Source organism: Arvicanthis niloticus, chromosome X, assembly GCF_011762505.2.
Source record: "Arvicanthis niloticus isolate mArvNil1 chromosome X, mArvNil1.pat.X, whole genome shotgun sequence".
Lineage (NCBI taxonomy): Eukaryota > Metazoa > Chordata > Mammalia > Rodentia > Muridae > Arvicanthis > Arvicanthis niloticus.
In genome coordinates this window covers 40,595,853-40,623,034 of record NC_047679.1, presented here as the reverse complement: position 1 = coordinate 40,623,034, position 27,182 = coordinate 40,595,853, and the positions used below count along the sequence as shown (strand labels likewise).

The following is a 27,182-nucleotide window of genomic DNA, read 5'->3' as shown; positions in this document are numbered from 1 at the left end:
CAGAGTGATTGATGAGACATGCTGATGGTGGGACAAAAAAAAATGATGCTGACCTGTGAGCTTCTGAGTGCCCTGACAATGATGACTGGGAAGCAGTGTTGGACATATGTTCCTGACCCACCTTTGCTTGCCTATATCCCAGATGGGACAAGCTGTCTTGCCTCAAGCGTTTAGAACATGTGGAACAGAGAATCAAAAAAAGAAGTTATAATGACTCTTGTATTTTTCTTAATGTGAACAGTTATTCTGACTCAATCATGGACTGGTCTATAAATCAATCCAATATTGGAAATAACAGTTGTTGTTTGGAAGGCTGGTTCTGGACATTTTCAGAAACATATTAGGAAATTAGCTGCAGTTCTCTGTGATTTTATTTTAACAAGAGATAAAATTGGGATAGGATCTAGATTTCAAATAAGTTTTAGTGTATGTGTTAAGACTCTTTTAATTGTCAAGTTAAAATTACTTTTATCTCTTTTACAACATTTATTGTAAGTTGCATGGATTGTACACTTTCTAATTTTGTTAGTGTGTTGAAACCTGGCATGTCTGTTACAGTGGTCTATCAACCAGTTATTTTTTTTTATTGCCCTGAGTATCACAGAACCTTGGTATTCTGAAAATAGCTTGCAAGTACTGGAAGAAGTGAGTCAGGCTTTAAGCAGAAGCAAGAGGGTAGTGGGCTTGATCATTGCTGGTATAACAGCTTTAATTACATTAATTTCTAGCACCACTGCCTTTGCAATAGCTTTGACACAAGAAGTTAAGACAGCTACTTTTATTAATCATTTAGCAAAAAAAAAATGTTACTAATGTGTTGAATATATAAGAGGATTTAGATAGGCATTTGGAACATTGGATTGATGTTCTTTATCCTATTCAAATTTTTGGAAGGAGGTTCAGCATTTAAAAGTAAGAAGCCATCTCAAGTGCCATGCCAAATACCAATAAATTTGTATTACTTCTAAAATTTACAATGATAGTCATTATAATTAGGAAAAAGTTTAAAGTCACTTGCAGGGTATTTTGCATAATTCTAACACCTCTCTGGATGTTTTAACTTTACATAGTGAACTTATGAATTTAAAGAATGCTGCTCTGCTGAGCTTTGATCCTGTAAATAATGCTGATAAAATTATCTATGGCTTGAGGTCAGTATTTCCATTTTGGTCAAGCTTTAAGAATGGCATATTTAGCTTGATCATGCTAGCCCTTTTTGTCCTGGGAATACTTTTATTCCTGCCCATCATGTTAAAGTTTGTCTTTTACAAGATCAACATATTGGTAGCCAAAGTATGTGGCTTGAAACTGAAAAATGGACCCCCAGACAGAGTTATTAATTGTACAGTCTGGCAAGCCTAGGATGGGTAAGATTCTGCACAGAGCCTCACTAACCTAAGACAGAAGTTATTGTTTTTGACAATACATATTCCATGATGGGTAAGGAGGGCATTCTTGTCAGAATGACCTAAGACAGGCTCAGTATTGTTTATATTTTTAAAGGGGGGAGAGGCTGAGAGCTTTGAGGGCTGCTTGGCAGAAATCTGATATTGGCCCAGGACATGGAAATGGGTTTTAGGCAGGAATCTGACATATGGCTAGAACAAAAAAGTAGGCATTATCCATGAAAATGACTTTGGGCTGGGACAGGGAAGTAGGCTCAGGTATTTTGGTGATCTTGATAAGCCCTTAGAACAGTGATCAAGGTAGAGACCATGGGATTTTTGTTTATTGCCTAGCTTGTTCTTTGACTATTTGTGTTTATTGTCTTGCTTGTTCCTTGACTATTTGCTTGACTATTGCTAGTTCCTCAACCTAGAACTTACCTTAAATACTTACATGTAATTAAAATGGTATAAAAGCAGATGGGGAAAAATAACAATCATAAATATCAACAGCAACCAAAAGAAAAAAAGAAATAGAAGAAAACTTTTGCAATTGATATTTGTAAATATAACTTATATCTATAATAAAGAATTCCTTCAGCTCAAGAAATAGCTAATTAGAAACTTTTAAGAGAAAACAGTTATGTTACAGGGAACACATAGAAAAATATGAATTGCTGATGGAGATTTTCAAGAAGAGGTTCTACTAGGCTGACTTTAATGAATTATATGAAGTTCATTGCTAATTAACAGAATCCTTTCACATGCAAACCATGAACTAAGGTCCTTAAACACCATTTTCTTCCTTTAAATACATTTAAGAATGCTTCCCATTATTTTGTTTGCATTGCCAATTTTCTTGGAAATAGTAGCTTGGATCATATACAGGCAAATTCTTCCTGTAGAAATGTTTAAATAAATAATAAACATTGATCAAACTGTCAGTTTTATACTATAACATCTATTGATATTCCTAGTTTAACTTTCAGCTTTTATGTACTCTGAGAAAGATCATTGCAAAAGAAATATTTAAACATACATTGTTTATTCCATGACTGCTTTTCAGAAAAGAGTCAATATACTTTTTAAGAAGGCCACTGCTCATATGCTAGTTTCTGTATATGCTTTCTTCTAAAGAAAGTGAAGAGTACATGGAAGATGGTTAATTCTAAACAAATGCCAGGATGTCTCCAAAGACTGTCAAGCAGGAGGCCAGAAGTAGCTTCCACTAATCAAGAACAATAGATGTAATTCATTAGATCACTAAATAAAATGATAAAAAGTATCTGGGACTACATTTTAGCATTATCAGAGGGAGACAAAAAGGTTATCATGGCAAAACAAAGTTATTCATAAAGATATTATTCTGGTTAAAATTGGGAAACATTATTTTATTTCTTTATATAATCATTGATTATGAAGGAATCCACAGTGGCCTCTAATCCCAAGATATGACTTAGTAGTAAAACATATAACTTGATATCATTTTTAATAGTCATCACGTTAATCAAGTGATGATACAATTTTATATGCATATTTGAAAATACTATAAAGTAGGAAAAATTCTCTGAGAAGTTCCTTTGCAAAGCAAGTAAACAAACAAAATTTAACTCATGTCATTTTAAGTCTTGCCTAGACCTTACTTGCAGTTTACAAGAAAGTCAGAGACTTTGCAAGTGAAATGGCACCCTGGGGGGAAATAACAGACAGATCCAGAACTTGTTTAAAGCTACTGAAGTGTACATTTTTTGAATGTCAATATCAGTCTAGAGAAAATAATGTGAAAGGTACTTCTGGTTAAATAGAAAAAAATGATAATATAATGAAATGCAATGCATAAACTTAATGGGATATTGTTATAAAAAAGAAGATATGTTTAACCTAACATGGATATTCCCATATTTGACTGTATTTTAAGTAGCACAATATTGTTTTAAATTTTGTTAGAAGTTATAAACACACATCACTCTGTATGGCATGCCTATATTCCACATTGATTCATGCTAAATTATAATGGTATTTAAACTTCTTTGAAGACAAAGCAAATGTATAAAAATTTATACTGTATACCACATTAGATAAAAATTTAGATGCAGAGAGGAGAATGGGCATCAAGAAGATGCTTGTTTGGCAAAAACAAGGGCTGATACTAAGAAATTAAGAAGAAAATTAGAAGAAGCAGGTGTATGTCTGTCTGAGTTTGTGGCCAGCCTGGTCTACAGAGGAGGTTCCTGGATAGCCAGAGCTCTACAGAAAAATTCTTAAACAAAAATGAGAATAGATGCAATGTGGGCATCTATTATGCTAATTTTTCAACTTTTGTATCTGAAATATTGTTCATTAAAAATATTTGTAAAAGCCTGTAAATTGATGCAACTGGTAAATTTATTTTTTATATTAGCCTGACAACCAGATTTTGACACCCAGGAACCCAAGTAAATATAGAAGGAGGGAACATATGTCAAAAATTGTCCTCTCACATTCACGTGTTATTGCAGATACATGCACAAGTGTCATACACATATACACAATAAAATGGAGAGAAAGAAAGGAAAAAAGAATAGAAGGAATGAAAAAAGGAAAAGAAGGAAAGGAAATATGCGAAAGAATGAATTCAAGTAATATTTTAACTAAGGATCTTTTAAATTAAGAAAAGGCATTTTTCAGCACAGGTTAATACAGTAATTGTTTGAAATAATGGGAAGTACATTGTTTATCTAAATTGAAAATAAAATATGGTAAATTCATAAGACAAATTTTAGTGCTAAAGTTTAGAATCCAGGGATTGTTCAATTCAAAATTAAGTATTTCATTTCTATTTTCTGTGACCTTGCTTCTGTCTCTTTTAACCTTGCATCAGATGGGATTATTCTATATAAATTGTTCTTTATGATGGTGTCAGCAATCCATTGTCTAAAGTTTGGTTTCCCACATTCCCTTGACATGTACCTCTACTGGAATTTTCAGAAAAAAAGAGATTTTATGGAGTTGTATCTATATGTCAAAAATGACAACAATAGAATATATAATGATTCTGAGAAAAATACAGAATAGGAATATATATATGTGTGTGTGTGTGTATATATATATATATATATTGTTTATTCCATGAGTCCCCTTGGAAATTTGGTTAAACCCGCAATTTTTGACAGTACGTCAATAACACAAAATACTCAGAAAAAACAATGCATTAAAATAGTTTTCAAACTATTACAAATTTTGTGATATAATGCAGCTCCTTATTATGAATACATTATAATATTTTTTAAATGTAATAAATACAGCATTTTTGAGGTAAAGAAAGCTAGGTAAAATAATTGCTAGTGTTCTTGAACATGGAACAGAAACTACAGTTTATAATCATATCCTGTTATTTTTATGAACACTACAAAAACAGCATCTTAAAGGTTCTAAAGATAGTGTTATGGTTATGGTTACCCTTTGATCGATATATATTGTAAGCATGTATTGAAGTATCACACAATACGCTCTAAATATATATAATTTCTACATGTCAATCCAAAATTTTACAATGTTTATGGAGCTAAAATTTTATTACTCTAATTTGAAGATTATATATTATATACAATTATTAAATTATCATTACTATACTACATAAAGTTTAAAGGCTAGATTATTAAAAGTATACATAAAACTCATGAGAAATATGTTGAGATATATAGAGTAGCTTTCATGGTATATGAAAATATCTATGATTTCAGAGTCACAGTATCACTGCAATTTAATTTTGTTTGTTTTGATTTTTGGCCAACATTCTAAATGGAAGGAAATTCTGAATTCCACTTTGAGGTTTGTGAAAACAAAGAAATATTTTTCTCTATTGACAATTTTGGCATCCCTTGGATTCCATTCACAGACCAAAATGATAAAAAAAAATCCTTCATGCACAAGCTTGTTTTGCTTTATTCTATAACTTCCCCTCAAATAAAATACATTTTAAATTGCATCTTATCGTTTATAAATATTATTTTGGAGTTTATATCAGTAAAATCATAGCTACTCTCCTTAAGCCTATAGATAGTACCAGGTACCTCTGCTATGTGATGGAAGAAACAGAGAACTTTCTGTGAGAAATTGCATCATAAGTATATTTTATACAATTTGTACATTTAATAGATGTCTACCACTACTTAAACACTTCAGAGAATTTTTTTCTAATCATTTAGGATTTGTTGTACTATCAGAGAGAAACACTAAATTATATAGCAGTAAAGGTTCAAATAATTTTGTACATTTGTGCTTAACATTACTTCCTTTATGTGCATCCTGGACTATGGTATGATCAGTATTTCTAATTTAATGAGCACAACAAATAAAAATGATATTGTTACATAGCACAGGCATCTTCGTTGCACCTGTGCTATAAGTAACTTTTGTTTTCTCTTGAACTCCATCAGTCTTGTACTGAAAATATGCTAATAACAATTGTTTCATGATTACAGTCCTTTTACATTACTTATGGTAATATATTCTTGTTGAAACAACTTCATTTGTGCATTTGCTACTACATATTTTGAAATAGCAGTGAATGGATGGGAGAATCTGTCACCTATATTTTGAAGCATATTTACATTTCACAAAACTTAAGTGGAAAATAACCCAAGGAACTCTGCCACAAAGCTGACGTGATTGGAAAGCTGCACATGAACATTTTTTGACAGTATAATATGAAGCAGAGAACTGTAAAAGCTAGAATTTTTAAAAACTTAAAGAAGCTTATCTTGACTTTTTAAAGCACAAATTACAGTATTTAATATAGTTTAAACTGATAAAATAAGAGAAAATTTTCTAACCAATTATAGCTAAATCCCAACTGTAATTAACCTACAATTTGGATAATATTTTACAACAGAGTCAGCACATAGCACTTTTTAGAAAATTAGAGGAATATAAAATTGCAGAGCTTTATTGGTGGGCAGACAAATTGCCCCCACCTTTATTTATAAATTATAACTTCAACTTAGAAGCCAAAACATACAAGATTTTAATCATTCAGTTTAACAAACATTATCAGAAAAAATAGAAACATGTTTTTTTCAAGTACTATATAGTTTATAAACATAAGAACCAAAATGTATTTCAAATAATAATCCAATCAATTTAATCACCATTATAAGGTCTTTATCATATATATTTTATAATATTTCATATCATTATTATTAGTATAATCAGTTTTACATTCTTATCTTATATTACACTGAGCCCATCCTCAAGGGTGACATTATATAACTTTTAAACTGTTTGTGAATCAACATATTTGTTATTTAATTAATGAAATGCTTGTATGATTAATACCAAGATTTTGATCAATCCTAACGGAAAATGTATTATCAAGGAAGTAACTTAGCAATAAATTTGGGTTCTTTACTTTATCTCAATATAGTAAAAATTTTTAAATCAAGATTTAATATAAACATATATTTAGATGATTATATTATTTTTTAATTTTGGCAAGTTTTGTGTGTACATATACATATGCATGTCAACTCTTGTGTCTGTTTTGTACACATTAAGAATTCTACACTATTTCTGAGTAATGCAACATCAGTAAAGAATGTAAGGAGGTATGAAAAGATACTGGACATAAATTCCAAACATTCTTTTTAATACATCTTAAACAAAGATGTTCATCCATGAGGTATTCTAGCCCTAAATATTAAAATCCATGTATTATGCAGATCACATGTAGGATGCAGTGATAACCATAGAACTGAATAATGTAGTAATCTCATTTGGTAAATGAAGACCAAGTCCTTGTTTATACAACAAGAACCACGTAGACTCCATAACTGAAAGCATAATTCCAAATCTCATATATGTTTTCTGTGCTTTCCAATTACCATAGCATGCATTTGGTTTCAAGTTTATTCCAAAAGAAAATTAAATGGTGATTGAATACAGTAGTGACCATTTTCTATTTTGGTTTTCTTCTTCCTTTTAAATTTGAACATTTTCTACCTAAGAACCTTTTCAAGAATGTAGTAACAAATGTAGTTGAAATAAAAGTTAATAATACAATCATGTTTTTACAGCAAAACTCCAAGCATTGCTGTGAAAATCATACCAAGCACCTATTTTTCCTACAAAATAGTCATTTATGATTGTATCTCCTGATCTTTTTCTCTTAGGAAAAAAATCCCTGAGATTCAGCTGGATAAAGCTGGAATACACTAAAGAGAGGCACATTTAGGAAATACACATGATTTTTAGCAGAACCTTGGAAGTATAAAACACCTAAAAGCGCTAGAGAGCAACAAGTATTACAGACCAAAACAAAAAACAAAAAGTCATTGCTGCTATTGATATTTGACGCACTTCTTGACATTAGCACCTTTCACCCATATTAAAATATTTCATGAACAAAATCAATTTTAAAAGACAGTGTAGCTCTGCTAAAAGTCTCTGTCACCCTACCTCTTTCTCCTTTCTGCCAGCTCTTTGCAGATCTCGTGCCACCGCAGACTCAGGCTTCCCAATTTTTCTTGTAGAATATTGGCATCTGTTTTTGAAGACTGTTGAATTATTTCTTCCCCAGTTGCATTCAGTGTTCTGACAACAGCTTGGCGCTGCCCAATGCCATCCTGGAGTTCCTGTAAGCCACCAGAGACAAAACAAAACTGAAACCCAATCTCCTTTAATCTGAGAAAAAGTTTAAAGAACATGCCCCTGTGTGCAGTTACACCAAAAGACAGAAATAGAAAAGCTCACAGTGAAAGTTGCTCAATGAACCTGACATGTTCATCTCCAATGGATACAAGACAAAAAGACACCTTTTATGTTAGTAAAAAAGCACCCTCTCAGTTCAGCTCAAGGAGTGGGGGTTGTTTTGTAAGCTTGTCAGCTAGAGGATGTTATCATGTCCTACAAATCAATTAGTTGGAAACCTTCTTAAGAGCAAATTCGATTTCTTGTCTCCACAAGGATGTTCTATGCTTAATAGTCTATAAAATGTTGTAAAATTTAAACATGAACCAAGTATTTGGATGTATTAGTTGGTTGTCAATACAAAGGTGAAAAAGAACACTCATACTTTAGCTATAGTATTTTTAAAACCCCCCCTAGAGCTTTTAAAATAAAAGTAATCACTATATTACAGACATTTATTTCAAATTCTGTTTTCACCGATCTATTTTGCATTATAAAAGCAACATAAAACTGAAAATTAATTGCATTCAGAGCAACCCATCAAGAAACCTCTAATGTACAGTAATAAATCTGAAAATAATCTATAGCTACCAGAACAGTTTTATGAGTCGTTGGTAGTGACATTTCTTCTACAATTTATCCTAAATGAAAATTAAGAATAAAGCATCAGAAGATTGTTCCATTAAAAAAAAGTGATTACAACCAAGTATGCACAAAATGAGAATGACTTTTACCATTAAAAATACAAATGGCATTCCTTCTCTGTAAACCAATTTAAAAAGATAATGTACAATGTTTAAGGAAAATAACACATTGCCAATTCTAAAATACAACTTAAGAACTTGAGATACTTACATTTTAAAATTTAAATGGCTTACAAATCCTTTTGTTACTGGCAACACACTAACAGTACACAGATTATATTTTCTCAAAGATATGATTCATAATAGATTTGTATACATATCTACAATAAGTTAAAATCAATAAGTTCAAATTTTGATTTTATAAGTTAGCTCTATTTATCTTCATTTTTCATCAGCACCAAACTATTTAATTATCACTTTTTTTTGTTTTTTTTGTTTTTTTTTTTGAGACAGGGTTTCTCTCTGTGAAGCCGTGGCTGTCCTGGAGCTCACTCTGTAGGCCAGGCTGGCCTCGAACTCAGAAATCCGCCTGCCTCTGCCTCACAAGTGCTGGGATTAAAGGCGTGCGCCACCACTGCCCGGCTAATTATCAGTTTTTAAATTTTTTATTTATTTATGTTTTATATGAATGTGTATTTGCTTACATGAATTTACATATACCACTCAAATGAACTTGACTACACATGGCGAAATGTTATATCAGATGCCCTAAGAACAGAACTTGAGTCTGTTGCAAGATCAAAACATGTTCATAACGACTGAACAATTTTTCAAGTATATATATATATATTTAGTTGTGTGTCTCACTCAGAATGGTATATCTGGTGCATAAGAAGTTTTAGTTAGTATCTCTTCAGTTAATGAATAAATATATGAAATAGGATACAAGAAGGGAAGGAATATTAAAAGACAAGAAGAGTGAAAAAGATGAAAATAAGCTAGTCCAATAAAAAACCACCACTATATTATCATTGGAACACTCTAAGAGTCATAAAAGAAAGTATAACTTTCTAGATTTTAGGCAATAAGTGATCTAGGTGAAGAGATTGGACACAGTTGTGAGTGACTATTTCTTATATACAATAAGACAGAGAAAGCAACTTTTAAAATACACGGTAGACCAGATGAAGGATGAGTTCCATAGTAGGAATAATACAAAGGGAATCTAAGGCAAGTTTGGGAGATGATAACTAGACTTAAATGTATGGAGCTTCAGGGACAGCAAGAGGCTGTCAAAATGTAAGGACCTTTGGGGAAAACCTCCATCATTAGGATCATTATGTTGCCATTATGAAGGTGTGAATATAATCAAAGTTGTAACAATGGGAATGTGTTGTGGATAGACAGAACATAGCTGACTTTTATTTGGGTGTTTATAATTCATGAGAAGTCAGTTGAAGAAATCTCCATTTCTAGCTGTGTGTGATGGCAATCCCCTGTAATCTCAGCACCTAGCACTTTGGATCTGGAGGTGTAAGTATCAGAATGTTTAAATTTATCATTAATTGCATAGCAACTTCAAGGCAGCCTGAGCTACATGATACTTTGATTACAAATAAAAATAAAAAATGAAAGGAAGAAAGACAAAGGGTAAGAAAGAGGGAGAGAGAGAGACAGAGAGAGACAGAGAGAGAGACAGAGAGAGACAGAGAGACAAAAATCAGAGAACATCTTTCCACTCTGAAAAAAAAATACCTTTTAAAAAAACTGAATAAATATTTCTTAACAATTGTAAAAAGCCATTCAGGGGTCAGTTTTGAGGTCTGTTTCCTAACTACTCACAGTTTATGTATCCCAAGTAACCTCTGGTACATCATTCTTTTCTAAATTAATTAATTAATTTTCACTTATTTATTTTATATCCTGCTCCCTGTCCCCCTCTTCGTCGCCCTTCCTCTTCTTCTCTGAGCAGGTTAATTCCAGACGTACCAAGCCTTTTGTGCTACTGAGCACTGAGGGAATAATGTTGATTTAGACAACAGAGCCAATCCTAGATTTCTAGGAAGTAAATTATTGATGCTAAACTGGAAATTTGAAATGAGCTAGAAAATAAAAGCCTGAAAATACTATGAAATGTTAAATAAAATCTCAAAGGTTTGTAAGCAACTAGAATCACGCAATGCTGTGTTAAATTCCTGAAGGGGAAAACCTCGCCTAAAGAGTAAGTATGGAGGCAGTTAGAAGGGGATGGTTAGAGGTCAAGCTCAACACTACAATTAACTCACATTTTTAAAAATATAAACACACAAGAACACTCTGTGTTCTTGTAAACTAGAAGACTCATTTGAGAGGTATTGTGGGGTCACATGAAAGTTGAATGAAGAGACAGAAATATATTGTATAATATATACATATATATTTATACACACACACACATATATATATATCACCAAAATAACAATTATTTATGAGTGAACTATCAGAATAGACTTAAAATAATAAAAAGAAAGTCCAAGATAGCTTTGTAAACTGCTGTTCTGACTCATTGAGTCTGTAGAAGTACAGGGTTCTTTATCTTTCACTGTCTCCAAGAAGTGGGTAATAGTGCTTATGCAGATACACTGTTTGACATAGTAAGGTTGTAGACACAACGCCATGTGTCTTCTGTATTAAGGGATTTTTATTGCTGCTTACAATTATAAAGCCAAGTCAGAACACATGTACTTTTGATCTCCCTTTATCTCCTTGCTAACATCTATGGTGACTTTTACAGCTAATTGTAGAACCAACAAGGACTTTGTTATTTCCATATTGCAGATAAGAGGTAGAATTGTATAGCTAAAAATAAACTGATTACTTAAAAATTGTTAGTTCTAAATCTCATTTATACAGAATCCTAAGTCAAAGTCTTTATTATTTTAACTCTGTAAAAGAAAACCTCATTAAATAGTGCATTGAATTTATTTGAGATGACTTTGTAGCCAGGAGAAATATTTACAGTGTATGTTCTACTTAAGAAGAATATTTCAGCAATAAAGCATAAGAGAGAAAAATAATAGATCACACAGGAAATAAAAATTGCATATGCTGTTCCATGGTTAGCTTATGAGGCAGAAAAAGATAGCACTTGATTTACAAAGTTAAATGTAAAGTCTCAATCAACTTCATTCACACAGTAAAAAGCATTAATTTTAATTCTATAGTGTATAAATATTTTACATACTGAATTATTCATTACCCATGAAACTTCTAAGCTTTGATATCATATTAATATACTGTTGTCATAGGCATTCTTATCTACTTTTCTAGCAATTAAGATCTAGTTTTAGTATTGGACAAAATGAAAATTATAAGTAAATCTACTGGATAATTCTGCAAAGTCAGAAAAGCTTTTGTGGTTTGATTCTAAGATTTAAGCATTCATTCTTAATTAGGAGCACATGTCAGGCTCCCCCAGGGAGCTCTTTCAAAACACAAAAGCCCTGATTTCCAAGCCAAGCCTCCAGGATCAGAATCTCAGGGGTTGGGAGTACAGTCAAATGAAGGTATTTAAAACTGATATGCTATGAAACAAAGGTGATGGCCAATAAAGATAGATGGAGGAGGCAGGGAAGAGCAAGGGCTATGTCTGTCTGATAACATCTATATCACTCTTCGCTCCCTTTTCAATTAGAAGGGAATGGAAATTATAAAAATGACTGTTACAAGTCTAAGTCTTTTACGGCTGCTTAAATTGAGGAGAGGAAAAAAGAAATACAAGAAGAATAAGGTGACAATTGTTTGGAAATTGAAAAATATGAGACAAAGAAACCCCTATCTTTTTATGTGACATATTGAATAAATTTTAGAATAGTCTACTTATAAATTTTTCAAGGTTGTATAAAAATACAATGAATGAAAAATAAAGTATGATAAATGCAGAAAAGCAATGAGCACCCCCTCCAAAAGTAAAATCCCACAGTTATGAGAAAATGCACAATGGAATTTGGCATGAGTTATGTATGAAATAAAATAAATTGTGAAATTTTAAACTGAGGAACAAAATACACAAACGGGAGAAATAAATTATTATCTGGGAGACAAAGAAGAAGGCTGATGGAACAAAGCAAGATAAACAAACATTCAGTGAGTGAACAAGTAATCCTGCATCCCATCCTGGGGGTTTCAGTCCTTGCAATCTTGACTATTTTGAGGCAGACGAGTCATTGATTCAGTCTACAAATTGATCAAGTGTAAGCATGTAAGACAATGAACCAATAAATAGTTGTCGAACAGGCACTTGAATTCTGGGGTGACATTTCACAAACTCTTGTTGGGTTGTCTCTATCGTGCTAGTTAAAATCTTCTCCACAATTAGTTTTTGTATTGAAGCAACGTAGATGGGCAAACTCCCAAGGTCCAGAGAGTAGGTCAGGGGCAGCAAACCACAGCTCAGCTCAGGTGGACTAGGTTTTCACTTCCTGATAGCATACATGCATGAAAATTTACACAGCATAGTGAGGAAGAATGAAAGATGGCTAAAGCTTCATGCTTTTTGAGGAAAGGCCAAGTTGGAAGTAAGGAATGAGAACTATGAGAGGTGAGACTCAAGACCAGAGAGGCTCACAATGAGAAACGTAAGAATTTAAGAATTGGGATTACTTATTAATTTCAAGATCAAGTCCTTCCTATATGCCTCTGTAACATTCTCTCTCACCTGTCCTCTCCTCAAAGGTTTAGCTCCATGTCCCAGGGAAAAGGAATGGATTTCATTCTACCCTTTCTGTTAGAGTGATTTTATATCTTGACAATAATATATCTCCAGACTTTAAATGTTCTATAGATTCAACTTTTGGAAAAAGATTTAAAGAGTTTTTGCGAGTGATTTGCAAATTAAATCAAACTAAAGAGAGCCAGTCTTTGAAATGAACATCCAATTTCTTTAATACCCCCTTTAGCCTCTCCCTTCTCCTGGTCCCATTCTATTTCCATTTTATTAAACATTTATTATGTTTCACTAATAAAAACAGTGAAACCACATATATACTTTTAATTGTTTTTTTCCCACAAGAACTAGGGCTAGGAGTTAGTCTGTTAGAACTCCTCTGGTAACCTCTCATTTCCTTGAGATACAAAGAAATCATGTTCACTGGTGCTACTTCATATTTGCTCTTCAAAATGATTGTCATTAAAAAGAGAAACTCATTTTTTAAAAAAATTAGATGGCTTCTTTCTCAAAGCAATGAACTAAAAAATATTTACAATAGCAATCTATTGTGATGAGATATTTACTAATATCAAATTGTAATAAAATTTTATTTGCATGTGCTTATCTCATTGATAATAGTAATATAAATTTATCATTATTAGTAGTATTTGTTAACATATAAGTGTGTGAAAGCATGTGTGTGTGTGTGTGTGTGTGTGTGTGTGTAAGCTTTTCCTCTTCAGTTTTAAATACAATTTCAATGCAAAATTTTACTCAAAGGAGTCAGATGCCCACTCCCCTCCCCCCCACACACACATTCTTGCTTTTAATGTTCTAAAATAGGGGGGGTTAATATTAAATCTGGAATCATATGCATTTAAAACTACACTTGCTTAACTGTTTAAATCTGGTTTTGCAGAGTATATTAGTATTCTACCAATCTCTAAAGTCACTTACACTGTTTTAAAAATACTATTGTGGTACCTTTTCAGACTAAATATATTTTGTTTGTTAAAGCCGATGTTAGTCCTTTCTATATTCACGGATTTTTATTTTTGTTCTTCTCCAGTTCTAAAACTCTCATGAGAACTTCAGAATAAATGCCCGAGAATACTTTAAAGCTGTTTTGGTTTGGTCTTTGATTTTGTTCTCCTACATTTGCTCTGATTTCTTAAGGAAACAAATTGGCCTCTTTGCTAAAAAGTTTTTTTCTCACAGACAGGCTTGCTTAAGTGATCTTGATTATAGAATATACTACTTGGACATACTATTTCAGTACATGTTAGATATTTCATGTGGGGACATATTCTATATAACCAAAAATACAGTGGCTTTTATTAAAGAATATTAGAAAGGAGTAATAAGTAACTTAAAACTCCTCATTTCTTTCTAGAGGTATTATAATTTGTAGTTACACAAGTAATTATTTAAAAAAGCATTTGGAGGATAGATCAGCATACAGTATGTATGCATGTGTTTATAGAAATGACAACACAATCATTTTGAATAAAGGCAATGAGAAAATAGAATGGAATATGGACTAGAAGTGTTGGCTTAAAATGTATAGTTTACTGGTACTGTTTAATTCACAGAAACTTTCAAATAAAATTATTTCATTCTGGTATGTGTGTGTATGTGTGTAAGTGTGTATGTGTGTATAAGTGTGTATGTGTGTGTATGTATGTGTGTGTACATATGAGCAAGGGCAGGCTCAAGTGCACATGCGAAAGAGCACGTGTGGAAGTTAGAGGACAATTTGCAAAACTTGGTTATCTCCTTTCACAATGCAGTCAGGCTTTCCAACAAGCATTGTTAACCGAATGAGTCACCTAGTTGGCTGGTCTTAGTTTGTTGATTATGAAAGCCAGTGTTTTATGTTGTTATTTCCTTGCCTACAAAACCTTTTTTACTCTATATTTTACAGTTCAATGAGTACTTCCTATGTAACAGATATTGTACTAGATTCTGGTCATCCTTGCATGCAGAGAAAATAGGGTGGAGAAACTCTGGATCAAAGTGGGAAAAATTAAGTAGAAACCATCTTGTAAGTCACATGAGTGTGATAGCTTAGGCAAAGAAGCCTGTGGTTATAATGTAAATAAGTGGACAGAAATAAAAGGTATTTGCAATGGAAGATGAAAAGATTTAGTTTGTTCCAAGGAAAGGAATGGAGAACAAATATATTAGATAGACATAGTAACCTAGATCTCACAGGAAATAATATGAATACAGGCAATATCAAACAGACTCATCTAGTTTAATTCATCCATCTTTACATTTATGCACACATGTAATAATAATTAGTAAAGTAAAAGGACATAAATTTAAAAGAGATGGGAGAGCATAAGAGGAGTTAGAAAGAGGAAAATGAAAGAGGGAAAAGATATAATTATACTTACATTTAAAATTATAAATACATATTTTTAAAAGTAGCAATCTTAATCTAAATTTATTTTGGGAGTACTTGATTATTTTCATGGGAGATGTTGCATAATAAATGTACAAGAGAAATTTTGCAATTATACCCCCTTGCTTACTGCGTTTTAGTGATAGTTGATGGAATAGACATTTATTAACATCAAACTTGTCATAATGTATAAAGTTGAGGGGCAGTATGATAATTCACGATATCTTTTGTAAAAGGAGATATTTGGAGCCAATTATTATGTAGACTTGGTTTGTAGGTTGGTCCCAGACTTGAGATTTTTTTTTAAAGCCTCAGCTACCTGATTCCTGGAATGCAAATTTGCAAATATTATTTTCATAATGTTGATCATTTTTTCATACCATAAATTTCACTCAGTAAACTAGTAATAATAATTACTCAAAATAATTTTCAGGTTATAAGCTTGGGTGTTGGGGGCCGACTTTTAGCAGAAAGTGGCTATCAGCTTTGCAGCCATCTTGAGCCATATACCCTGACATGTGACATGGATTACAATAGCCTACAACAGCTGAGCACACTCTGATAATCTTGGTTTAGATACCTTGAGATTAAAGGTGCGTGAGATTAAAGATGTGTGAGATTAAAGGTGTGTGACTTAAGAGTATGATTTAGAAGTGTAGAGATCAGATTTAGAGACAAGACCTAAGGGCATGGTTAAAGGTGTAACTTAGAGGCATGGCTTAGAAGTAAGACATATAAAAGACAGAGGAGACAGACAGAGAAGACACTTGGATGAGAGAATCAGACCACAGAAGAGAAAACCAGACACATCAGACATTAGGGAGACAGAGAAGAGAGAATCAGACACTTCAGAGAGTACAACGTGGAGTACAACTTGGGGTAGGAATTAGGCATTAGGTAGCAGGGCACTTGGAAAAGAACTTGGAAGAAGTAACTTGGAACTTGGAGGCACTAGGGACTAGGAACTAGGGACTAGGAACTCAAGACTTAGGACTTAGACTGAGAAGAGACTGAAGAATAAACGGGATTAAACACACTGTCTGGTCTCCATTCTTCGAGTCCTACCTCACTCTCTCTCTCTTGCTGAACCCCGACCTGCGGACCAGAGCAGCAGCTTGGGCCGGGATAGAGTGGCCGCCCCAAACGCGGGGCAGCCCAGGCCTCAACATTTTGTGTGGTTCTCAACACTTGGGTGAAGCTCAGTGGCAGAGGAATTGGCTACCATGTGAAAATCCTTGAATTTGATCATTAGTGATGGATGGGTGAAGGTGAAAGAGAAAAGAGGAATAGAGAGAGGAGAAGGAGAAGAGAAGGAATGTATGGAATGAGGAGGGAGAAGAGGAGAGGAGAGGAGAGGAGAGGAGAGGAGAGGAGAGGAGAGGAGAGGAGAGGAGAGGAGAAGAGAGGAGGAGAGAAGAGAGGAGGAGAGAGTTATAAGAGGAGTTATAAAGAGAGGAGGAGAGAGGACAGATGTTCCTTAAACTCTCTACAGTTTATTTAATAGGAATTCTATGTGCTATTACTATGGTGAAGTCTCTAAATGGCTGTACAATGTGGCAAAATTTTCAAAGCTGGCAAACATTGTATCAAATGTGATTCTACACAATAACTACTTAGATAAGATTTGTTTGTACTTGAGAAGCTATGCTTTTACTTTTCATTAACAGCCTGAATATTATGATATTATAGACGACAGAGGACAGCACATCACACAAGTAGCTATGTATAATGTTATTCAATGCAACTGTGGATGGTTTTCTTTTTGAAAGCTATAAATAGCAGTCACTTGTATGGTCATGTCCATAATCTCTCTCTCTCTCTCTCTCTCTCTCTCTCTCTCTCTCTCTCTCTCTCTCTCTCTCTGTATGTGTATGTGTGTGTCTGTATTTGAGAAAACATTAGGATAAAACAAAGAAGTTGCAACAACTCTTATTATAAATCTCTTTAAGACAGTTTTTCCCATTTCTTGTCTCATGGATCGTTAAACATGTTTGCTGCATAGAAAATAATCAGACATGATATCACCAGCATTGTGTTGGTTGGTAATTTGTAAATGGTTCAAAGTAAATTTGTGGAAACTATACTGTACACTAACATAAAAAAGAACCATTAAAATCAGCTGAATTTCTTCAGACCTTTATTTCTTACTACAAATTAGTTATCAAGGAAAGGAATCATTTCTCAAGATCATGAGGATGGAAAGACCCATAAATGAGATAGAAAGGGCTTATAAATGTGATCTTTCTAACATCTATTCATTGATTTTAAGCATTCAGTATAAGTTAGAAAAGCCCCAAAGCAAACTACCACTATACATCTTAACACAAATTGGGCATTATTGTGATGTAGAATCTTTTATGTCCCTCTCTCCAGTTATAAAGCCATTAAACACAATCTTCCTTTATTATTCAAGTTCTAATACCTGCTGTTAGGTTTCTTAATTTCTAACTCATTATCTGTTATATCTTTACCTTCCTGTGTTTGTAGACTCTAATGAGAAAAGCCAAATACAGCAACAATTGTTGGCTGGACATTTCCTTAACAAAAAGCATCAGGCACAATGATCAATTCTTTCTTTGTTATTAGCATATTCTAAAATGTCAACAGCATGTGTGTTTGTGAAATGCATACAAATTAAAGGAATACATAAAAGGACTGAGCACTTAAGAAAATCATTTGCCAGAACTGCCTCAATAGTCCATGTGAATCCCTAAAAATCTAGCGATAATTACAGAGTTGAAAACAAACTGGAGCACAGTGGTCTCCTCTTTCAATCTAATTTGCATAGAGGAAAAGAAGCAATTATCGAATGGAAACATGTCCTAGGGTTTCGGGTCTAGCAATGTTTCCCTCCTAATCTACCTTTCAGCATCCAGAATCTTTCCATTTAAGTAAAGCCTCAAAGAATGCATTTTCAAGCCAGTATTAACAACCCTCCTGAAAATGGTTTCTCTTACTGACTTATTTGAATGGCATGTGGATTTTCTCACTTACCTGTCTAGGAAACTACCAAATCATCCATTTGACACAGGATCTTGCTTCTCCCCAGGCTACTTTCTGTATACTTTCTGTATGATCCCTTCATAGGTCTTGCATAACTGATCCTGTTTTCACACTTGTTTCACTCACTCTGGTCATTAGAAATGCATCCTCCCAATTGCTTTCCCTTGAATTCTTTGGCTATACAAAATTGCTTACAATCACTCAAGATTAAACTTCCAGATAGACAAAACTACTGGTAGGCAAATCTTCTGGTAGATTTCCCAATTAAAAGAATGCTTATTTTGTTGCCTACCCAAACTCATACAACACAGGAAACATTCAGAACATTTTATCAACTCAGTAGAAAATGTTTTCAGGCATATGAAAATGAGTTCCCAATCTTATATGCATGATTTTGTACAGGTGGGCCACTCCACTACAACAGAGATGTTTTGTTCATTCCTCAAATCCAACACATACAAACCCATTTCTCTGTGTGGGGAGATGGCCATGCCACATTGTGTAAGTGGTAGTCAGAGGACAACTTTTGTGTGTCAGTCAGGTCTCCCTTTCCCCATATAGGTCTCAAAGATCAAGTCAGATTATCAATCCTGATAGTAGGTAGGCACCTTTAGCCTCTGAGCCATGTGTATGGCCCAAGTTGATATTATATTATACAATGAAATATTTTATCCACTTCTAGAAATTTCTTAAAAAGTAAATGAAAACAAATCTTGACAAAAGTCTTATATGTACATTTTCATGTTATATTTATCTGAACACAATATGAATATCCTTCAAAAGGAGAACAGAAAATAGTGGAATATTGTATATGGAATATTAATCAGACATAAAACCAAATGAGTCACTGTTTCACTGACAATGTGGATGAATCTCAAAAAAGATATGATGATCAAAATAGTAAATATTATATGTCTCATTTATATGAATTTCAGAGTAGACAAAACTAATTTATGCTGATAGAAATATACTGTGCTTCCAGGAAATAGATATCGGGAGGAAGGAAGATAAAGCATCATTTTTGAGATGATATAAATGTTCTATTTTGATCAAAATATTGATTTCCTGATCTAAATCAATTGACAAAAGTTACCAGACTCAATACTTAATATTTATGAGTTTGCCACTTTTATATATCACTTTATAGAGCCACTACAGTTAAACCTAAAAATCTATAGGTTGCACCAATAACTTCAAAATCATGTTTCACACAGTAAGAAGAAAAGTAGTCTTGAACAAAGTATATATGTATTTCCAATGACATGAGAAATAAATAAAACACATTAGATGACAGAATATGAATATTATACAGACAGAACCATGAACTAAATTATCACAAGTTCAAATTCCATAAAAAACCAAGGTCTTGACTTCCTCCCAAATAAATCTGTTTCTTTTCATATGAATTTTTCACTTCAATTAACAAATAAATGTAATATCCATGTAAACAACTTAGCATACTACTTCAACTATGATAAAGGATACAATTAATTTAAATACATCCTCTTTTAGTTTATACATTACATACAGACTGTTGTAACGCTCAAAGAGAACTAACAACTCACATAGGTTAATTGCCAGGCCTCAGTTATTTGCATATAGCATTTAAAAGGGCTCTGAAGCCCAATCAGGACTTTGGGGGACAGACTTGATGAATCAGCAAAGATGATATTACCATTTATCATTTTATCCCCATACATAATGATGAAATTGGGCAATACATAATATCTACATCTATATATCTATCATCTATATATTTTTATATATAATAGATGGATATAATAACACACACACAATGAAGTCTTATGACATGACACAGCACTTTTCATGGGATCTGCAAATGAGCTCATACTCTAAAAGGCTATGAACTTGGGGTGAAATATGGAGCACATAACCAAGGACAAATATTAAAAGAGCAATACACAACTAGAGAAACTCAGAGGAGAAGCCAAGCCTGTGATGAATTGAGGTTTGTGATAATGTCAAAGACAGCATTCAGAGACTTCCACTTAGAGCAAAAGGAACTAGAAAAACAAAGGTTCACTGATTGGGCCAAAGGGGAAAGGCTAGGGATAGACATGATAGAAAGCAGAGCCACTTAGTTTCTTTACTTTGTCTGTTCTGTCAAGGAGAATGTTCATCAGACTGGAAAAGGCATAAACTGTATAAGGGAAAGGAAGCCCAAAATAGGTGAGGGAGTTTTACAAGAGCACCTTACTGTTCTAAATGAGCCAAACTTCTAATGCCAATCAATTATATTCCAGGGAAATGAGAGAACGTCCAAGTAGCAGTCTTACCCTGCAGCTAGTGGTCTTAGAGGACCAATGTTGACAATGGAGGTGGCCAAATGTCATTTCAATTTTTTAAAATAGAGAAAACTTACTGCTGGTGTTATTCATCCTTTCCTGCTAAATGGCACTATTAGATGACTAACCAAGGTACAAACAGTTGTTAACACAGACAATAAGGAGGCAGCTAAGTTTTATTTGCATGACAACTTCTCCTTAAGAGTGGACATGTATCCCTGTATTTTAGTTTAATTCTTTTCATACTGTGAACAAGACACAATGACATTTTAGCTAAAAAATAGTCCTTAGTATCTAAAAGGAATTATATAAACACATCACTGTACCCACTATTTGAAAGAGTTAGAAGTCTTCAAACAATGAAGAGGAATCTAGTCATTTCATGAATTTTTCATGGTAACACTATGTTGGCTTTTGAAATGAAACAGAATAAGAAAAATTAATATTGTAGGAGAGTTGAGAAAGGCACATAGAAGCCAGATAAAAGAAAGTCATGTTCAGGGGACTATGAGATGGCTCAGCATGTAAAGACACTTGCTGGTAAGCCTATAAATGTGAGGGCAATCCCAGGAACTCACTTCAGTAGGAGAGAAGTGATTCCCACAGACAGTCTTCTGATTTCCACATGTACTCAGTGTTACATGTGACCCTTCCCCAGACTAAAGAGACAAATGAAATAAAAAAATAAAGGATAAAGGCATGGTAAAACCAAATACATGAATACCTAAAAAAAAAAAAAAAAAAAAAAAAAAAAAAAAACTATACAGGTGATTCGCTTTTTGAAAACCTTTTTTTTGTTTGTTTTGTTTTCTTTCATCATTTTCAAAGGTGAGAAAAGTGCTATGGTTACTTGGAAATTAAATGGAGATATCCTTATTTAAACAAGATATTTTATTTTTGTTCCTTCAGAATAAAATAATAAAGAAAATAAAAATAGTCTTTTTTTCCTATGCTGTATTTGAGTTATGGTAATGTAGTGGTCCCAAAGATTGTCTTGTTCTATCTAAAAACTTAGGAACACCTGAAAAGTATGAATTGTTAATGTATTTGTGTCAAGAAGGTATTATTAGAGTTCTTCATTGATGTATCAAATGTAGTGGAAAAGTATATCCAGAATCATAACTTGTATAATTCCATTTAATTATTTCTTAAAAATTATGATTAACCAGGTGAGGGGAACATGACTTCAATCCCAGCATTTGTGTTAGATAACACCCAGATTTCCAGGATTTTGAAACAACCCAGTGGTACACAGTTGGGATTCTGTTCAAAAATGAATATAGAATTACTACTCTCATTTAATTTAAAGTAATAGCTCTTTTAATGATACTGTCTGCTTTTGAGCAAACCAAGTCCCTACTTCTCCCCTCTCTCTTCCCCCTCCCCCTCTCTTTCTCCTCAGAGAAGGAGAGCCCTCTCTGGATATCTACTCAACTTAGCCTATCAAGTTGCAGTACACTAGGTGCATCTTCTATTGAGGCTAGACAAGGCAGCCTAGTTAAGAACAGAGGAATCTCAAATGGCTGAGAAACACTTAAAGAAATGTTCAACACCCTTAACCACCAGGGAAATGGAAACTAAAACTATCTTTTCTTCTATTGGGCTACCTAGTCCAGCATCAATATGAGGACTTTTGTCTTGTCTTATTGTATCCTGTTTTTTCTTGTTTGGTTGTTTTCTCTTGGAGGCCTTCCCCATTATGTGTAGGAAAATGAAAGGAGAATGGATATTTGGGAGATGGGGGGATGGGAGGAGCAAAGAAGAGCAGAAGGAGGGGAAACTCTGGTTAGAATATATTGTATGAGAGAAGAATCTATTCTCAATTTTTAAAAATCAGAGATATTTACAAAAAAGGTTTTATCAGTCAGAAAAAGAGAAGATTCTTATTTAAAGGAATTCACTCATAGAGGATGAAAATTCACACTGTTTGCAAATTTCAAAGCTGACAAAATTTAAAAAGGCACAAATATTTCATATACAATGAAATAAATCATTCATATATATTACAGAAATTTTACTTTATATTTTAAATCACATCTACATTATTCATAACACAAAGTATAACTGAAATATTATATAAAACTAAAATATTATATAAATAACTGCATAGAGAATGAGAAATCCAACTGCATATGTCCAATAGAGATGCATTTAAACACTCCTCATGCTTGTTAGAATCTGTGAGAAGAACTCTCACAGCAGGAAAGGAAATAATGTTTTCCTTCTCAAGCCATAGGCAGAAATAATAAACTTTAATCTATCTTTGTGTGATATTCAGGACTTTAATGATTGATTGAGACTCACCTACACAAAGAATGAAAATTTTCCTTCCTATGGCTACAGATCAAAATGTTACTTTTGTTTAGCAATAGCTTCAAAGCATATAGTGTTGTTTCTGACCATGTCTTTGCACACCTTGTTCATGTTCATATTCAAAATTAACCATTACAGAAATTAGGAGTTTACAGGTGATAAAATGACAAAATTTGGATTTTATTACCTATCCCTATTTACTTATGGCCCAATATCCTTTTTATACATTATCAAATGTCATGTACAAGTATCATTAAAGAAAATTTGGTAAAGATATTTGATTTTGTGCTAAATTATTTACTTGATTTAATGAATGAAGGAAACTGATAAATCTTTGACAGACCTGAAGCACTTCCTGTTTGCTGCTAAAGTTTGAGCTACAAGTAGAAAAAAAAAGGGTATCCTTGTGCTTCTCATCTGTTTGATTACAGCAGACAATCATAATGAATGCAGAATAAAAATATATTAAAATAGGGGAAAATAAAATGGGGTTATATAATTTGGAACAAAAGTTGTAAACAGTTAAAAAAAAGACATCTCTATTTCCTAAAGAGGATGTAAAATATGATTTAGAAAAACAAACAAACTTGAGATCTAACTCTAGTCTTGGAGACTTTCATTAAATTTAGGGAAGTATCTGAAAAGCAACACCAAGTTTCATTACAAATTTTCAATGATGAAACTCATTTTGATAAATAAAAAAATATTTTCTAATATCTTCATAACTTGATGAAAGAAATGTACATCGAATAAAGTTTCTTATAAAAAGTTGTTGATATTTTCACTTTTATTTTGATCCTAACACTTCATGGTCTTCTTGCTTGAGCTTTCTACATTTTGAAAAATAGAGTTTTACTAGAGAGTTCATTTAAGAATCTCCCTTAGGAGAAGAACTTCAGCTCTTGTTTTACTACACCAGTGGAGTAGCATAGAAGTACACTCTATGAAAACACATCTTTTAGTTTGTTTCTCAGTGTATTGTAGTAGATGCCATATTAGAGAAAGAACTGTTCTAGCATTATGGCTTCGCCTATATTATGGTATTTTCTATTATCTTTTTTCCCTTAGGCTTGTTGGTATTTGACAAAAGGACCAATATACCCAAAAGAATAAAGGAATGGTATATGAAAACAGTATAGTAAGTCAAGCTTTAGATATGTGTCAAATGGCTCTATTTTACAAATCCTGTTTGAAGTTTTAATAATGTCATTATTGTCCGAGGTTAAATAGACAAAAGCATTATTGCCTTAAATAAGAAATTTTTCTGAAGTGTTTAGAAGATTATGAGAGTAGTTCTTTAAACCTAATACATTTTAGGAATGGGTGATTTGAACATTATGACATGTAGAAGACTTGGAAAGCTGAGAAACATTGTCAAATTTATAAAAGCACAGTTCTGATATTCTAGGAATAGAAACTTCACATCCAATTTTGTAAACAAGGAGGATCTATTGATATTTTAACAAATTAATGACATGATAAAACTGATTTTTATAACTAACTACAGTATGGATTTTACAATGAATATGAAGACAGAGAGACAAAATGAGATGCATCTTAAAGTATTTGTAGAAACAGGCTGTGAAACAGGGGAGAGTTTGAAAGGAATGAAGTGATGCTTTTGTTCAAGTCACATGTAAGCTGTTGTCATAAGAAGATGGCAGTGGAATGACTTCTAGGGATCTACATCTGCAAAAACTAGAGTAGCATTGGAGATAAATATTGAAATAGAGATAACTGGAGTATTCAAAGCCAACAAAGTATACTAAACTATGGATGATGCTACAGATGTAATGGTAAAACAATTGTAATCCAAGAATTTTCAGATACAATTAGGGATAAAACAAAACAGGAAATCCTCCTATGAATATTACTAAAACTAAATGGCTTCATATTTAAAATATAAATATTGAATATTACTAAATGGTAAAAAATACAATGGATTTAGGAATTATAAGGATATTGATTTTTGAACATACTTTTCTCAACTACTAAATCAATGTCTACTATATACTAGGCACCATTTTCAATGTGAAGATCACCACTAACTTCTCATAGAGAGGGATTTAGTGAAGTATATATAGCAAATTATTTAGAACCCAGATTCTCCATATTTTAAGATGGTAAAGAGGAAGAGAATTAAAATGTACTAGTAGGAATGTAGACTGATGACAGGAGATTAAAATGTTCTAAGTGATTCCCTCTTACTGAGAGAAGAGAGGGATTGTAACCTGCAAATGTCACAGGGAAAGCTTAGTTTTCATTGTAAGACACAATATAAATCAATTGCCATCCCACAGTCAAAACTTTGACCCATAGTTGTTCCTGTCTGAAAGAATTGCATGGATGGAAATGGAGAGGAGCCTGAGGAAAAGAAGATCCAGTGACAGGCCCAAAATGGGATCCAGCTCAAGGGGAGGCCCTAAGGCCTGACACTATTACTGAGGCTATGGAGTGTTCACAAAAATGGAACTATCATGACTACCCTTCGAAAGACCAAACAAGCAGCTGAAAAGCTCAGATGCAGATACTTACTCCCAACCAATGGACAGAAGCTGCTGACCCCTGTGGTTGAATTATGGAAAAGCTGGAATAAGCTGAGGAGAAGGGTAACCATGTGGGAGGACCTGGACCCAGAGATCTCTCAGAAACTGGACCACCATCCAGGTAGCATATACAAGCTGATATGAGGCCCCCAACACATATACAGCAGAGGTATGGGTTCAGTCAGAGAAGATGCACCTAACCCTTAGAGAGACTGGACGTACCAGGGAGTTTAAAAGCGGTGTGGTGGGGTGTGGTGGTGGGGGTGTGGTTGGAGGTGGGGGCTGGGGGGTTGGGAGGTGGGGACATCCTCAAGGAGACAGGGGTTTGGGGAAGAGGTATGGGATGTGGAACAGTCAGAGGGTGGACCAGGAGGGGAATAAAACCTGAAGTAGAAAAAAAAAGATGAAATAAAATTAAAAAAAATGAAACAATATCAAATCCATAGAAATGTTAGTAAAGCATTTATATTGGAATATTTAGTATAGTTAAAATTTTCAAAGAATAATCTGACACAGCCTCTTCATAAACACCCAGTAGTAAATGAAGTTTTAAATACATTGAATATTAAGAAGCAAGAAATAATAGTTGCAAAAGAAGATGCTAAATTAGGGCAATTGCCTTCATGGGCAAGTAATTAAAGCTGTCTGGAAATGTTGCTAATAAATTGAAAAATTCTAAATGATGGTGCTACATTCCTAAATTTGTCATCCATCATTGGCTCTAATTATGCATGGTAGCTTTATTTTTAATTTAATTTATAAGATATTAAAATGCATACACACATAATATAAAATTGCTCCTTAAAAATTCATACATAGGCTTTTCTTTGTCTTTTCTCTTTTGCTTGAATCATACTTCTCTGATTCTATCCACATCAAACTTTCCTCATTAAAATAAATCTATGCTGAATGATTGGTCACTCAGAAGTAAAGAGTGCTCTTACAGTGGACATGAGTTTGGTTCCCAGCATGCACATTAGGTGGCTCACAACCATCAGTAACTCCAGCTGTAAGGTACATGAGGCCCTCTTCTGGCCACCCCAGGCACCCAAACTCACATATATATACCTATCCATGTAATTAATAAAATAATAGAATCTTAAATATAATGCTATTAACAATATAAGTACTTCCACAGTTTGATTTTTTCCATGATTATAAAATTATAACTAACACAATTGTAAATATAGGAATAGTGCATATATTAGACACAGGATTAAATTTTGAAATATAATTGTTAACTTACTTAATGATTTTCCAATTGAAACAAAGTTAAATTTAACCT

General features: G+C 33.2%; 1 protein-coding gene across 10 annotated transcripts in view; it reads right to left on the bottom strand.

Moving 5' to 3' along the window:
- Dmd (dystrophin) overlaps positions 1–27,182 on the bottom strand; it is a 1,571,027-nt gene that overhangs the window by 807,295 nt on the left and 736,550 nt on the right. For all 10 annotated transcript variants that reach the window (XM_076918257.1, XM_076918249.1, XM_076918252.1 and 7 more), the window contains one exon: positions 7,821–7,996. In XM_076918257.1, coding sequence (XP_076774372.1) covers positions 7,821–7,996 — 176 coding nt within the window. The remainder of the gene's footprint in view (positions 1–7,820; positions 7,997–27,182) is intronic.